This window comes from Diabrotica virgifera, chromosome 3 (assembly GCF_917563875.1).
Source record: "Diabrotica virgifera virgifera chromosome 3, PGI_DIABVI_V3a".
NCBI lineage: Eukaryota > Metazoa > Arthropoda > Insecta > Coleoptera > Chrysomelidae > Diabrotica > Diabrotica virgifera.
Genome location: NC_065445.1, coordinates 36,489,836 through 36,504,951, shown reverse-complemented (window position 1 = coordinate 36,504,951; position 15,116 = coordinate 36,489,836). Strand labels below are relative to the sequence as shown.

At 31.8% G+C, this 15,116-nt stretch overlaps 1 protein-coding gene across 1 annotated transcript in view; it reads left to right on the top strand.

Moving 5' to 3' along the window:
- LOC114338387 (probable DNA mismatch repair protein Msh6) overlaps positions 1-15,116 on the top strand; it is a 48,482-nt gene that overhangs the window by 2,319 nt on the left and 31,047 nt on the right. The window contains exons 2-7 of the mRNA XM_028288979.2: positions 324-1,021; positions 7,834-8,106; positions 9,597-9,734; positions 9,886-10,093; positions 10,636-10,897; positions 14,800-14,955. Coding sequence (XP_028144780.1) covers positions 324-1,021; positions 7,834-8,106; positions 9,597-9,734; positions 9,886-10,093; positions 10,636-10,897; positions 14,800-14,955 — 1,735 coding nt within the window. The remainder of the gene's footprint in view (positions 1-323; positions 1,022-7,833; positions 8,107-9,596; positions 9,735-9,885; positions 10,094-10,635; positions 10,898-14,799; positions 14,956-15,116) is intronic.

Here is a 15,116-nt window from a genome sequence, read left to right as displayed (position 1 = left end):
GGTGTTTCCGGGTTTCTCTTGATTCAGAAAAATTCCTCAAGTCTTTAGGTTCATATAGAATGTAAACAGGGTTCTTGAAACTCATAGGTTAGTAACAATCCAAAAAAACAAAAATCGATTATTTTGGACATGTCAGGTTTCTCAAACGACTGATTCAATAATTGTAAACTAACATGTGCTGCATTTACACTATCGCATCAACTCAGACTAGGTATAAAGGCATTGCTGTGCCTGTACTTTTTTTGGACTCAGGACAGCTCTAACTGACTTATTTAGACCCTTTTATGAAAATATTATACACAAACAATAAGTTTTTTTTTCAGAACCTGCTAAAAGTGATGATGAGGAAGAAATAATTACAACCAAGAAACGTCATAGACAAGTAATCGATGACTCTTCAGATAGCGATAATGAAGGAAACAAAAAGAAAACTTCTAAAAGAGATGTCAGATCAAGTAGTAGCTCGGAAGCAGAAAATTCATCTCCAAATAAATCAAAAAAAGGCAGCGTCAAAAATAACAAGATTAAGGACGACCCTGATGAGGAGAGTGTAAGTCCCAAAAAGTCGGTAAAAGGCCTCTTTACCAAACCAGTTTCAAATGGATCTCAAAATAAAAAGAATAAGGATGACTCCGATGAGGAAACTGTAAGCCTAAAAAAGCCGGTAAAAGGCCTTCTAAACAAACCAGTCTCAAATGAATCTCAAGGTCAAGAGTCATCAACGAATAATGAAGCTACTGATATGCACACCAGTTGGTTACATAACACTTTAGACTTCTTGAAGCCTGAAAATATTAGAGACATTAATAAAAGAAAACCAGATCATCCAGAGTATGATTGTCGAACTTTGTATGTCCCCGAGAAGTATTTAACTACCTTAACACCGGTTATGAAACAGTGGTGGGAGTTAAAGAGTCGACACATGGATACAGTTTTGTTTTTCAAAGTTGGAAAATTTTATGAACTTTACCACATGGATGCGGTTGTTGGTGTTATTGAACTTGGATTTTCATATATGAAGGTAATAGTTTGAACAAATGTGTAGCCTAATTACAAAGATGACTAAAAACCATCTAAAAAAGTTTTCAGGAAGACCAATTTTCTAGAGTGCATAAAATTTTACCAACTGTCACATTGGTACTACTATATCTAGTAAGGTCTGAAGATTTCATCAAATTCCCTGAATGGTTGAGCCTATAATAAGCTTTAAATTTGAAATTTTAATTTTATTAAATATACAAAGTAGTCCAGCAAATGAAGCATTTTGGGTCGCAATTTTTTCGTCCAGCATGGATTTACTTGAAATTTTCACAGAAGGTAGGGAATAGTCCAAGGATCATTTTCTATATCATGCCGCTGTACGCTAAAACCTTGGGGTGGTTGCCACCCCATCTCAGGGGGTGGGAATTTTTGATTACATTTTAACCATGTAAATCGATGTAAAAAGTAATTCTAAGAAAAAAATGTTTTTTACATTTTCTTCGTAACACTAATAATTTTCGAGTTATTCGCAGTTTTTCGATGAAAAAATCGACTTTTTTAGAGGGTTTTTTTGAGAACAACTCGAAAAATATGTATTCAATAAAAAAAACTGTAGATATGTATCAAAATTGTATCGTTTAGTAACACAAACCAAATTCTTTTTCTATAATATTTTTACGACCACTACAAACCGAGATACGGCATGTTAAAGGTTAGCTTTTTTCGTCAAATGCATGATTTGAAATATTCAGAGCCAAATAACGGGAAAACTTTGCATTTTTCGAGGAAAACTTAGATAATCTTTTTTCAAGTAACCTTTCAAAAAATAATAATAAAAAGTTTCTAGCATAAGAATTGAGCGACTTATGATCAGAAAAATGTCGGTACCTGCTTTTTTCTACTAAAAAAATCAGTGAAAACAACCCCCTAACTACCCTCCTTATTAAAAATTGGTCGTTACCTTTCTGTAATTCCTTTTATATTTGTATTATATCAATACACCCAAGAAGTTTGACCTATTTAAAAGGCCTAATTTTAAAAAAATTGGAATTTAAAGAAAAATAGATTTTTTGCAATTTCGTATTTTTCACCTTTTTCCTCAAAATATCTCCGAAAATACTGGAGATACAAAAAAATGAAACATTGCTAAATTGTAGCTTTTTTTAATAGCTAAAATTTCCTTGTGCATAGATTCTCATTACAGGGAATAGTTATCGAGATATAGCTGTTTAAAACCTGTATTTACCCACCCCAATTAAAAACTAAGGGATCTTACGGAATTTAATTTACATAGTTTTATAGCTCTTCAAAAGTCATACAAAATCATTTTCGAAAAAACTTTTTATCGCCAAAAATAAAGGAGCTATGTTTATAAAACGAATTTTTTTTTTTCGAAGGATTCGAATAGTCCCCTTATAGAGTATTTTCAATGTATATTATACCACAGAACCGGTTCGTATACTGGAAGATGACTAAAAAACTATTTTTATTTGTATTTGTACTTATTTTTAAATTCGTATTTTTGTGTAAATAAATGTTTTATAATTCTTTAATTCTACTTTTTTTCTGTATAGATCTATTAAATTATCTACTTATAAAAATTGCAATGTTATTAAGGGTGGTTTTTACGGGTTGAAATATTCTGATATTATATCCTAAAGCATAAAACAATCACTGTTTAACCAATCAAAATCAAATTTTACCCATAATAAAGTTTACAATGTTTTTATATAATTTTTGACAATAAGGGGTAGTTTACACCCCTACAAATAATCAACGCCCTTGAGCATGATATAGAATATGAAGTACAGGGTGAGATGATCCTAATCCCAAATTTTTATGTAAATCGATGCAAGCCGAAATTATTCTTTTAGGATAAGTAAATTTTGTATATATAGCTCCAACAAGGGAGGTTTTAAGGGTCAAAATATTATATCTTAAAGCAATAATTATGTAACTAATAAGAACCAAATAGAAACTTCACGCCATTCGGGCCCAAAATGCTTTTGCAGTAGTTTTTTTTTCTGTCATTCAGCTTTTCTGGTTTCACTGCGTCACCAATTACTCTGGGCTAATTAGCAAAATACAAGGAAAAGGTATTTACTGGCAATTTTATTGCTGGAATCGAATCTTATTATTGTATATATTAATAATATAAGTATGCAAAGTCCGCAGATAGTGTGCTACTTTTTTTATAAACAAAATGGCGCCCGAAAATCGTGTTTTTTCAATTTTTGCTCTATAACTCCAAAGATTTTAACTTTACACCAAAAACACCCAAATAAAAATTCACCGTAATTAAATTATGCATAGAGACGTGTTTTTCCCGATTTACTTCGACGAAATTTTTCCCCGGAAAATGCAGATTTTTCCAACAAAATTTTTAATTTTCAACTAAAATTTTAGATAAGTAATTGTTCATCAATAATTAAATAACTTGGTAAAATAAAAGATCCTCTCGTATAGATTATAATTCCAGAAGCCGATTGAAATTGAATGAATAGTTTAGCAACAATTGAATTGTTAATTAAAAATTTACGGTCGCTATAATAACCACAATAATTATGATACATAAGAATAACTATAATTTTTGTATAAAAATACACTGTACCTATCTAATGCACTTTACGGAATTGAAATTGGACTATTTAAGCGGCCTCAGGAATATTTTAAAATTATAAACAAATTTTTGGCTTAAACAAATAGAATATCTCGAGAAATATTAAACTAAATTAAATCATGAAAACGGTATGGGAAAAAGCGGCAGGACGCTTCTTTTAAAACAAAAAAAAAGTTTAATTGTGATGAGTGGTTCCTGAGCTTTACTTCAAAGATACAAACAATAGGATCATAATTTTCGAACCATCACCTTTTTATTTTTGTCCTCTTTCTCCACACAAATTTTCATATCTTTAAAAATACTCATAACATATAATAAAAACTATCGATATTACGAGTGAAATTTGCCAAAAACAGCAATATTCCAATCAAAAATTAGGTTGGAGAAAATGTAATCTCAAAGTTCAAAATCGGTATACGTTAAAAAAATGCATTTTCTCGGCTTCCCATGGAGCAATTTTCTTCATTCTTTTTTTGTTCCCAAGTAACTCGAGTAGAGCCATCTAACTAATGCATTATTAAATGTCAATCTTGCTTTTGTTTTATTATAATAAATTAATTTATTTATAAGAAAATAAAACTACATATTTTTTCCAGTTGTAGACTTTTTTTAGATAAGCTTACTACAAGTGTACCGTTTAACGTTAAAAACACAACACAACACAAAATATTCACATTTGAAAGCTGTATAGTTATTTAAACATTCTTTCTTCTTCTTTAAGTACCGTGCCCAAATTTTTAGGCGTGGGTAGCTTCCATAACAATTTGCCGATATCGTTCTCGATCTTGTGCGGCATGTAACAATTGATCTGCTGATAAGCCAGTCCATTGACGAAGATTTCGGAGCCATGAATATTTCTTTCGACCAATTCCTCTTTTTCCGTCGATCTTTCCATTGAGTATTAACTGCAGCATCATGTATCTGCTACCATTCTGATACATCCTGTATCTGAAACATTCTTTATCTAAACAAATTAAAAAATTTTGTTATAATAAATAAATTTATTATAACGAAACAAAAGCAACTTTGATATTTAATATTGCGTTAGTTGGATGGCTCTACTCAAGTTACTTGGGAACAAAAAAACGTTTTTAACGTATGCTTTTTCTCATGAGGATCTTTCGGTGCGTCACAGTTTTTCGATTTCTTTCTAACGCATTAAATTGCATGTGACAGAATAAAACGCACGTCGGTGATTACATTTCGTCGGTGACATTTATAACATTTATTGTAGTTGTCAAGAGATGGCGCTATAATCGAAAACACAATTATTTACTAAATAAGAAAATAAGAAAATCTACGGTTTCGTTTTGATTAAAATCTGTCTTCCTCCATCCCCCTCGGAATGGTAAAAATCTGTCTTCCTTAGAGCCTCCTTGACAACAGGTAGACATAGAAATAGTGCTATCGGGGGATGGAGGAAGACAGATTTTAATCAAAACGAAACAGTAGATTTTCTTATTTTGTTAATGCCATACTCTGCATAGAGTACAAAGACTCGTTTCATATGGGCTCTCTGAACCGCAAAGTGGAATGTTTTCCTGGCGGTGCCTTTTGGTATGTTATACCTGGGTTAAGCAGAAAGCTTGAATTGAGTCGAAATTCATTTCGCTTATTCCCCGTTAGAGGGCGTTCTATCCATACTGCGATATAAATTATTTTAATTTATATCGACAATCTACGGTCGGAATGGTAAAAATCTGTCTTCCTTAGAGCCTCCTTGACAACAGGTAGACCTAGAAATAGTGCTATCGGGGGATGGAGGAAGACAGATAATCAAAACGAAACCGTAGATTTTCTTATTTTGTTAATGCCATACTCTGCATAGAGTACAAAGACTCGTTTCATATGGGCTCTCTGAACCGCAAAGTGGAATGTTTTCCTGGCGGTGCCTTTTGGTATGTTATACCTGGGTTAAGCAGAAAGCTTGAATTGAGTCGAAATTCATTTCAATTATTTACTAATTATATAATATATCTACGAATATAATCTGTACAATTTATAAGACTATACAAATCAAAGAAAATACCATTTTATAAATGCAATAAACACAATTGATTTGATTTTATGCCAAATTGCAAATAAAATGTGACAACTGTCAGATTTAACTAAAATTTCATGTCACTAAAATGCGTATTATCACGGACTTATTTTTTTTTCTATCATTTGTGTCGCACTGAAAAATGCTCATGAAAAGAAGCATATACCGATTTTGAACTTTGAGATTACATTTTCTCCAACCTAATTTTTGATTGGAATTTTGCTATTTTTGGCAATTTTCACTCGTAATATTGATAGTTTTTATTATAATAATATATGTTATGAGTATTTTAAAGATATGAAAATTGGTGTGGAGAAAGAGGACAAAAATAAAAAGGTGATGGTTCGAAAATTATGATCCTATTGTTTATTTATACTTTGCCGTAAATGCTGGTCAACTTTGACCGGTTGTGTCTCAAGAACCACTCATCGCAATTAAACTTTTTTCTTTTAAAGGAAGCGTCCTGCCGCTTTTTTTCAAATACCGTTTTCATGATTTAATTTAATTTAATATTTCCCGAGATATTCTATTTGTTTTAATTCCGTCCGTCCGTTTTAATTCCGTAATGTGCATCTGATAGGTACAGTGTCTTTTTATTCAAAAATCATAGTTATTCTTATGTATTCTTTTTCTCATGATCATCTTTCAGTGCGTCACAGTTTTTCGATTTCTTTCTAACGCATTCAGTTGTATGTGACAGAAAAAAAGGCACGTCCGAGATTACAGACATTTACAACATTTATTCTAGTTATTCTAGTTGTCGATAGATGGCGCCATAATAAAAAAAATTTTTTTTAATTAGATAATAATATTACAAATATATATCCGTATAATTTATAAGACTATACAAATCAAAGAAAATACCATTTTATAAATGCAAGAAACACATTTGATTTGCTTTTATTCCAAATTGAAAATAAAATGTGACAACTGTCAGATTTAACTAAAATGTCATGTTAGAATAAATGTCATAAATGTGTATTATCACCGACTTACCCTTTTTCCTATCATTTGTTACGCACTGAAAAATGCTCATGAAAAGGACAATATCATAATTATTGGGGTTATTATAGCGACCGTAAATTTTTAATTAACAATTCAATTGTTGCTAAACTGTTCATTCAATTTCGATCGGCTTCTGGAATTAAAATCTATACGAAAGGATCTTTTATATTACCAAGTTATTTAATTACTGATGAACAATTACTTATCTAAAATTTTAGTTGAAAATTAAAAATTTTGTTGGAAAAACCTGTATTTTTCGGGGAAAATTTTCGTCGAAGTAAATCGGGAAAAACACGTCTCTATGCAGAATTTAATTACGGTGAATTTTTATTTGGGTGTTTTTGGTGTAAACTTAAAATCTTTTGAGTTATAGAGCAAAAATTGAAAAAAACACGATTTTCGAGCGCCATTTTGTTCATAAAAAAAGTAGCACACTATCTGCGGACTTTGCATACCTATATTATTAATATATACAATCATAAGATTCGATTCCAGCAATAAAATTTCTGGTAAATAACTTTTCCCAAAAACGGCCTATTCTCCGATAATCTGCCCAGACTAAATAGGAATATGCTAGAGACGGCGCTTTTTAATTTTTTTCTAGTTTTTTTCACCCAAACTTGTGTTGTAGGCCACTTTTAGTCCATTTTATTTATTTTAGAGTATTCTTAGTGGTTCTGCAAAGCAAGAAGCGCTTTAAAGATTTAAGTTTGTAGTGAAGCTGTCCTACATTTTTTAAGTAGGCCACTAATTTTTGCCATTTCCCTCCAGTTTCGAGATACCCAATCCTCCCCAAGTTTTTTTACTTTACCATACATTTTGAATACGTCGTGATATTCTTTCACTGTTAGGATTGTCTTAGCAAAAAGCAAAAACAAAGAGTGCTGAGAGGTCGGAGAGTTCCTATGCAAAGAGTCGTTTTTGAAACTAAGGTTGATTTTTAACTGGGGATTAAAGCCGCAAGAGCCGAGTTTATAACGCAATTTTTTCATAAACAAATAGGGCTTTTTATGAAGAATACAAATCCACTGTAAAATACAAATCGGTAGAGGTGGCCTTAAGTCGTCTTTGTAACTATGCTACTCAAATATATTACAGTACATTTAGTACAATATATTATATAATATTTATACCTTTATTGCGAAATTGAAATTGCCTTGTATATTAATAAATCTATATGTTTCAGGGAGAATTTGCACATTCAGGATTTCCAGAGAGTGCATATGGAAAAATGTTGCCTATATTGCTGGAACAAGGATATAAAGTAGCAAGAGTTGAACAAACTGAAACTCCAGAAATGATGGCCGAAAGATGCAAGGGTAAATCAACTACTAAATATGACAAAGTTGTCAAGAGAGAACTTTGTCAAATTACATCAGATGCCATTTGTGTATACACTGCTCAGATGGAAGATTGGCAGAATGAGAAACCTCGTTTTATGTTTGCTATATGTACGAAAGTAAGTTTTAGTTTAAGGCCATCGGTACATAATTTGCAAATATTTTATGGCTATCCCTACTTTTTCTGTCTTTACACGGCAAATTACGTGTACTAAAATTCTCACTGGTATGGATATGTAAACTTTACTTGACAATGTCATCATTAACTTTAAATATGGCTTTTGAATGTTCTTGGATAACTGATACGTGTATAATTAATTGCCTTAATTATTAATTCAGTTAATTAATATGATAATTTTTTTCACCAACTATGTATTCAGTGATTCTAATAATTTATTTACTGTACAACAAAAACTAATAATCAATCGAGAAAAGAGGAAGAGTGATAAAGTGATTTTTTAATAATATATTGTTACTATGAAACGCTTACCATTTTGAACATCTTTAACAACAAAATACTTGCACCACTGAATATATCCTGGTGTATTCTCTGCTTTGGATCTTCCATAAATAATAAACAATAAATAACTTTATTAAGTTCACGTTTAAATCAATTATTTATCAAATACACTATCAATATCATTTAATCAACAACTCAAAATATTCCCGATGCCATGTCAAATATTTAAAACTGTCAGTGATTGTCACTGTCTGACTGACAGTATGCTGACAATATTCGACTGAGTGCATTGCATGACAAAGATAGATTTGGAAAATATTACCACGGACATTGTGTTCATTTTTTTCGAATCCTGAAAAAACCAATAAATATTTTTGAAAAATTTAAACGCAGAATGAAAGACTAAATTATTACCGAGGGCTGAAAGTCCCTTAGAATAAATAAAAAGTTTATTTTGAATGAGATATTTGCAATTAAAAATCACACTAAATTTTCTCTTAGTTTTTTACCCCCGTAACTTATTAAAATAAACATGATAGAAGTTCTCAGGAACTTTCGGCCCTCGCTAATAATGTAATCTTTCATTCTGCTTTTAAATTTTTCAAAAATGCTTATTAGTTTTCTCAGGATTTGAAAAAAATGAATCCCATTTGAATAGTATTGGAGCAGAAACTACGTACCGATCCCTTAAAGTGTTTTCAACTTAATAAAATAAAAAAAAAATGACAAATAAAATAGATATTATCGATAAAAGATATTGTGTTGCAAACTTTTATGTCATCTGTAGGTGAAGTAAATTCGATCAAGTCTTTTTTAGATTTTACTGTACGGTTGTAAGACTATGTAATCAGACTTTACTGACATTTTTTATTAAATAAGTCTTTCGTTTTGAGTATGTATGTGTGTTGAGTGGAGTAAATGATTCGATACTAACTAAAGCTGACATTGGCTTTATAAAGAGTCTCTTATTACATATGAACTACTGCAGCATTTAGCTCGGATGAGTGCTTATACAATGGTGATGAGAATTTCTCTTTTTGACATTCAATATAAAAAATCTTGTACCTAGCTGGATTGTAATTTGTAATTCAGAGGATGCTATCAGCTGTCAGAATGATAGCTAATATTAATTTACAATTGTGTTTTCAGGAAGGTGCTTATGGAAATGCCAGGATTGGAGTTTGTCTTGTCGAGACCTCAATGGGATTTTTCCATCTGTCCGAATTTGATGACGATAAACATTTTTCTAGACTGCTTGCACTTTTCACAGAATTTCCACCTGTATTGGTAAGTAGTACTTTTTAACAAAAGTATGTATGTTAAAATGTTTCTCATGTTCATAATTTTACCGTCATTTTATTTTTAATCTATATTCTATAAAGCGATTTACAGAAATTTTTTATGAAAGATTCATTGTACATTGTTTTACTGGTTTTAGATTCTGACAGAAAAAGGTACTGTAAGCAAGGAACTTTCTGAACTGTTACAAACCCATTTCAAGGACATCAAACAAGATTCGTTAGTAACGAAGTCTCAGTTTTATACTGCTTATGATACGTTAGAAAAACTTTCTTCAGCATGTTACTTCAGAGACAGTGAAGGAAATTTTGCCTGGCCTGAAATTTTTAAGACCCTAGCTGATGATTGTAAGTTGTATTTTGTTAATTACATTCACCCAACGATCTTGAAACTTAAAAAAATGTTTTAAATATTAAAATATTACAAATAGTTTAAGATCTAACTGCAGAATCACTACGATCATAAGTTAATTACTTATATCACATTTTTATACAGTGATGAGCGCGCTAATAACCGGCAAAATAGCACAAAAGATGGAAAACGTATTAAGTTGTGAGATAAAAATAAATGAAACTAGTCGAGTTGCGAAATTGAACAATATTATTTGTTTTAAATTCGTATTCAAATTCGTATTGTTAGATAAAATCTAACGCGCGACTGCTTAAGAGCACACAGTAGTGATCAACAGGTAGCAACAAACGCGGTCCAAGATTGCGAAAGTTCTGCGAACTTTCAAAAGTGAGGCAACAGTGCGTCGGTAATTCGACACTGACAGTGACACGAAATGTTGCCAAGTCAGTGACGTTCGATTTCTTTAGTTGTTATAGAAGGCATCTTTTCCTGATGCAGTTTCACTAATCACTACTCCCTCTAATAATTTTAATTTTAGGTATGCCGAAACCAGAATATGAGTTAGCGATAAGGTCTTTAGGTGCCTGTATGTGGTACCTCAAGGATTGTAAAGTTGACATTCAAGTTTTATCCATGAAAAAATTCCAGTGGTATGACCCGTTGGATTTTACCCTAAAAGATAAGCGTAAACAAGATCACTTAGTACTTGACTCAGCCACTATACATAATTTGGAGTTACTTGGTTTTTCAAATACGTTGAAAAGCGTCTTGGACCATTGTAAAACATCATTTGGAAAAAGGTATGTCACATTACTTAGAAACTGTGAAGTTACTGTAATATTGTATCCATTGTAGTATACAGACTGTTTAGATTTAAATTAGATATACAACCTTTAAATGGCAACACTGTACGATAGACGTAAACATTAGCAAGTTGTATTATAGTTTATTTTTTAACCAGGAGGAGTAAACTAAAATGACAGATTCACACCCACGAAAGTCACTAGAATAATAACCAAATACATCTTCTTTTTTGTTTGATTTAGTCGGCCCTCAACGGTAATCCATAAATATTATATTAAATTAATACGTCGCTAAAGAGTTCCAAAAACAACTGCTTTTTATATAAAAGCAGACTGAAAATCTAAAAATTAAAGGAATAACACAGAAAACACAAAAATCGCCGATATAACTTAATTAACCTATGAAATGTCACTAGTGTCAAAATTTGATAAATGTCATTAGTGTCAAAATTTTATAACAGTGGAGTAAACTTGCCTGTGGTTGGACCAATTACAAACAAGCAATACAGCGCGGTAAATTTGAATCACTCCTCTTGGTTAAAAAACAAACCATAGTTTCCGACGACGGCAGAGTATCAATTTCATCAGCAAAATAGAGATGGCTATTTCGTTTAGTTTTTTAATATTCTTGGACAATCTTTACTTGCGTAATCTCTTTAATTATTCATTAATTTAATTAATGGGATTATTTTTTCACTAATTATGTATTCAGTCATTACAATAATTTATATACTATACAATAAAAACTGATAATAGAGAAAAGAGAAAAATTGATAAAGTGATTTTAATAACACACTGTTACTATCGGATCGAGTAAATAGATTTTGAACATGTTACACATATTAAAATAAATTACCAGAGATCGGCAGTTCTCGCCAGTGGCGCACACCAACATCCTCCTACACGCGACACTATATATACACGAAATTTTCGATTTTCTAAATCTGACTGAATTGAAAATTGGGCCAACTCGCATCTTAAAGTTCAGGAAAATACTCACCCATTCATATGTCAACCATCAATTTTGGTCCAAGGGTATGGATTTTACGGCCCTTCCTATTTAGGGTCTGTTTTTCGTTCTCGTCCCCAAAACTCCCAAAAACTTCGAAAATTTAAGACCGACCTTTGCGGCTTCTAATAGTACTGATCATTACCTTTCTAACGCATGTCTAATTTTGAAAATCGGATATACCATTCAAAAGTTACCGAGCTCAGAAATATAACTCAATTTTTATTTAAAAAAGGGAAAATGTATATATATGTATGTATGTATGTGTGTGGAAAAGTTAAACCGATCTGAATTTTTTTTTGTTTGAAGAGGCGGTCAGGGCCGATTCAGAACCGGTGTAGTTGTGACTTTTGACCACCCATAAGCCAGCTATAGGACTTGGTATATTTTTTGGTGGTATATATCTTCGGTTCAAGAAGAGACAGGAGACCCGCAAATACACCAAATTAATAGTGTTGAGTTAAGCTTTCAAATGGTGTCTAAGCCGTCAGGATCAGACATACACACGGCTCAGTATAGCCGAAAAACTGAAAAACTAAACTTTAAAAATTTTGGTTTTTCGACAATTACTCAAAATTTCAACCTACGAATTGCGCCAATAACTGAGCGTTTGTAGGACTGTAGACGAATCTAACGGTGTATACCCCATATCCGGGAAAATTGGAATTTTTAAGTTATAGGCCTCATAAGTATGATCAAATCTATTTCCTATGGGAAAAACGGTTTTTCAAGCTCAATAATTCCTGTAATAGCTTCAGTTATCATACTTGACCTTAGATACATCAGATACTATTTGTCAATACGTTTCAAACTCATGTTTATTGATCAAAATCGGTTAAGCCGTTTAGAAGTTATTAAGCTGCAAAAGTATAATCCAATTAACGATTATTCCCGAAATGGTTTATGTAGCTGTAGTGATTACGACGCTAAATTTGATCTGGCAACGGGCAATCCGAGTTCATTTACCGGCCATCCCAATATTTTTTTTTCAATCTATTTCGAATAGAAAAAAATCTAGTGTACATTCGATGGACACTGGATCATTTGGGAGATAATGCGTAAATAACCTTGAAAAACTCCTGATACAAGAATAAAAAACCGCTAAACGCCGTAAAAATGAGTGGCACATACAATATTCCAGCTACAAAAGATTTGATATGAATATTACGTGGCGCGAAAATGTATTTTCATTTTGATGCAAAACAAAATTCTAGTTTTATTTTAAAAGATTTTTCCATAATATTTGCTAAATTTGAAGTAAACGCGCCACAAAAGAGTTTCAAAATTCAAACTGTATCAAAGTTACTCTTTTGTGGCGCGTCTACCTACTTCAAATTTAGCAAATATTATGGAAAAATCTTTTAAAATAAAACTAGAATTTTGGTTTTGCATCAAGATAAAAATACATTTTCGCGCCACGTAATATTCACATCAGATCTTTTGTATTTTAGCTGGAATATTGTATGCGCCACTCATTTTTACTGCGTTTAGCGGTTTTTTATTCTTGTTATACACTCCTGGCCAAAAAAAATGGGACATCTTAAAAAAGAGTCATTTTTGATGTATCGAATCTCCTGAACCTGTTGTCCGATTTTAGTGATTTTTTTAATATGTTATAGCCTTATTCTCTAAGAATATGGATGTAGTAATAGTGCTGCTAAACATTTAAATGTCATTGTATACCGGGTGTAATAATAATACTGTGTTTTTTCCTCAAAGTTCGTAACACCCTGTGGAATATTGAAATTAAAACTCAATTGTAGCCTTAGCCTTTTTTAACATTCTGCTTTTTGACTCATTCACTTATGTTGGACAATAACAAAGTTAGGTACTTTGACAACTAGCCATGTTCTTCATCAATACATGGTGTTTCTAAATAAGTGCGACAAGCTTTAAGGGGCAATTCTGCATGAAAAAATAATGACAGTTTGCTTTATAAACATATGTCCGCAAATGCTTCGTTTCCGAGATACGGGATGTTGATTTTTTTCTTACAAACTGATGATTTATTTATTGCTCTAAAACCGGTTGAGATATGCAAATGAAATTTGGTAGGTTTTAAGAGGTAGTTATTTCACATTTTTTGACATACAACTAAAAATTTTATATTCGTCATTGGCGTGCATACAGGTAATATGACCCGTATGCACGCCAATGGTGAATATAAAATACATAATTGTACGTCAAAAAATGCGCAATGACTGCCTCTTAAAACCCACCAAATTTCATTTGCATATCTCAACCGGTTTTAGAGCAATAAATAAATCGTCAGTGGGTAAGAAAAAATTGAACACCCGGTATCTCGGAAACGAAGCATTTGCAGACATATGTTTATAAATCAAACGGTCATTATTTTTTCATGCAGAAATACCCCTTAAAGTTTGTCGCACTTATTTAGAAACACCATGTATTGATGAAGAACATGGCTACTTGTCAAAGTACCTAACTTTTTCATTATCCAACATAAGTGAATGAGTCAAAAAGCAGAATGTTAAGAGAGGCTAGGGCTACAACTGAGTTTTAATTTCAATATTTTTTAAATGCTAGAATATTTCACAGGGTTACAATGTTACAAACTTTCAGGAAAAAACACAGTATTGTTGTTACACCCGGTATACAATGACATTTACCTGTTTAGCAACACTATTACTACATTCATATTCTTAGAGAATAAGGCTAAAACATATTAAAAAATCACTAAAATCGAACAACAGGTTTAGGAGATTCGAGACATCAAAAATGACCCATTTTTAAGGTGTCCCATTTTTTTTTAGCCAGGAGTGTAGTATACAGCAATTCTACCGATTTTAGAGCTTCTTTTAGTCCCTTATATCTAATCAAAAACTAGATGGTCTGTATAATATTTACTTATTTTGGTTTTCGGTTTTAGGTTATTGACAAGGTGGATTTGCAGACCATTATGTGACCCAGTAAAAATCAAAGAGAGGCAAAATGCAATCAAGCATTTAGTTAATGATACCAGTTTGTTACAGGACGCCCAAAATATTCTTAAAGAGACACCTGATCTAGAACGTCTGTTAATGAAGTACGATATTATTTTTATTATATTGATATCACATTAAAACTTGCCTCTATTAGATAAGTAGATTCAATGATGTGCTTTTGGCCTCTTCCACTGCAACCTATTGTAGTTTTCTAGCCCTAGATTCCATTCTCTAGCCTGACCCTTTTAAAAGGTCTATTAAC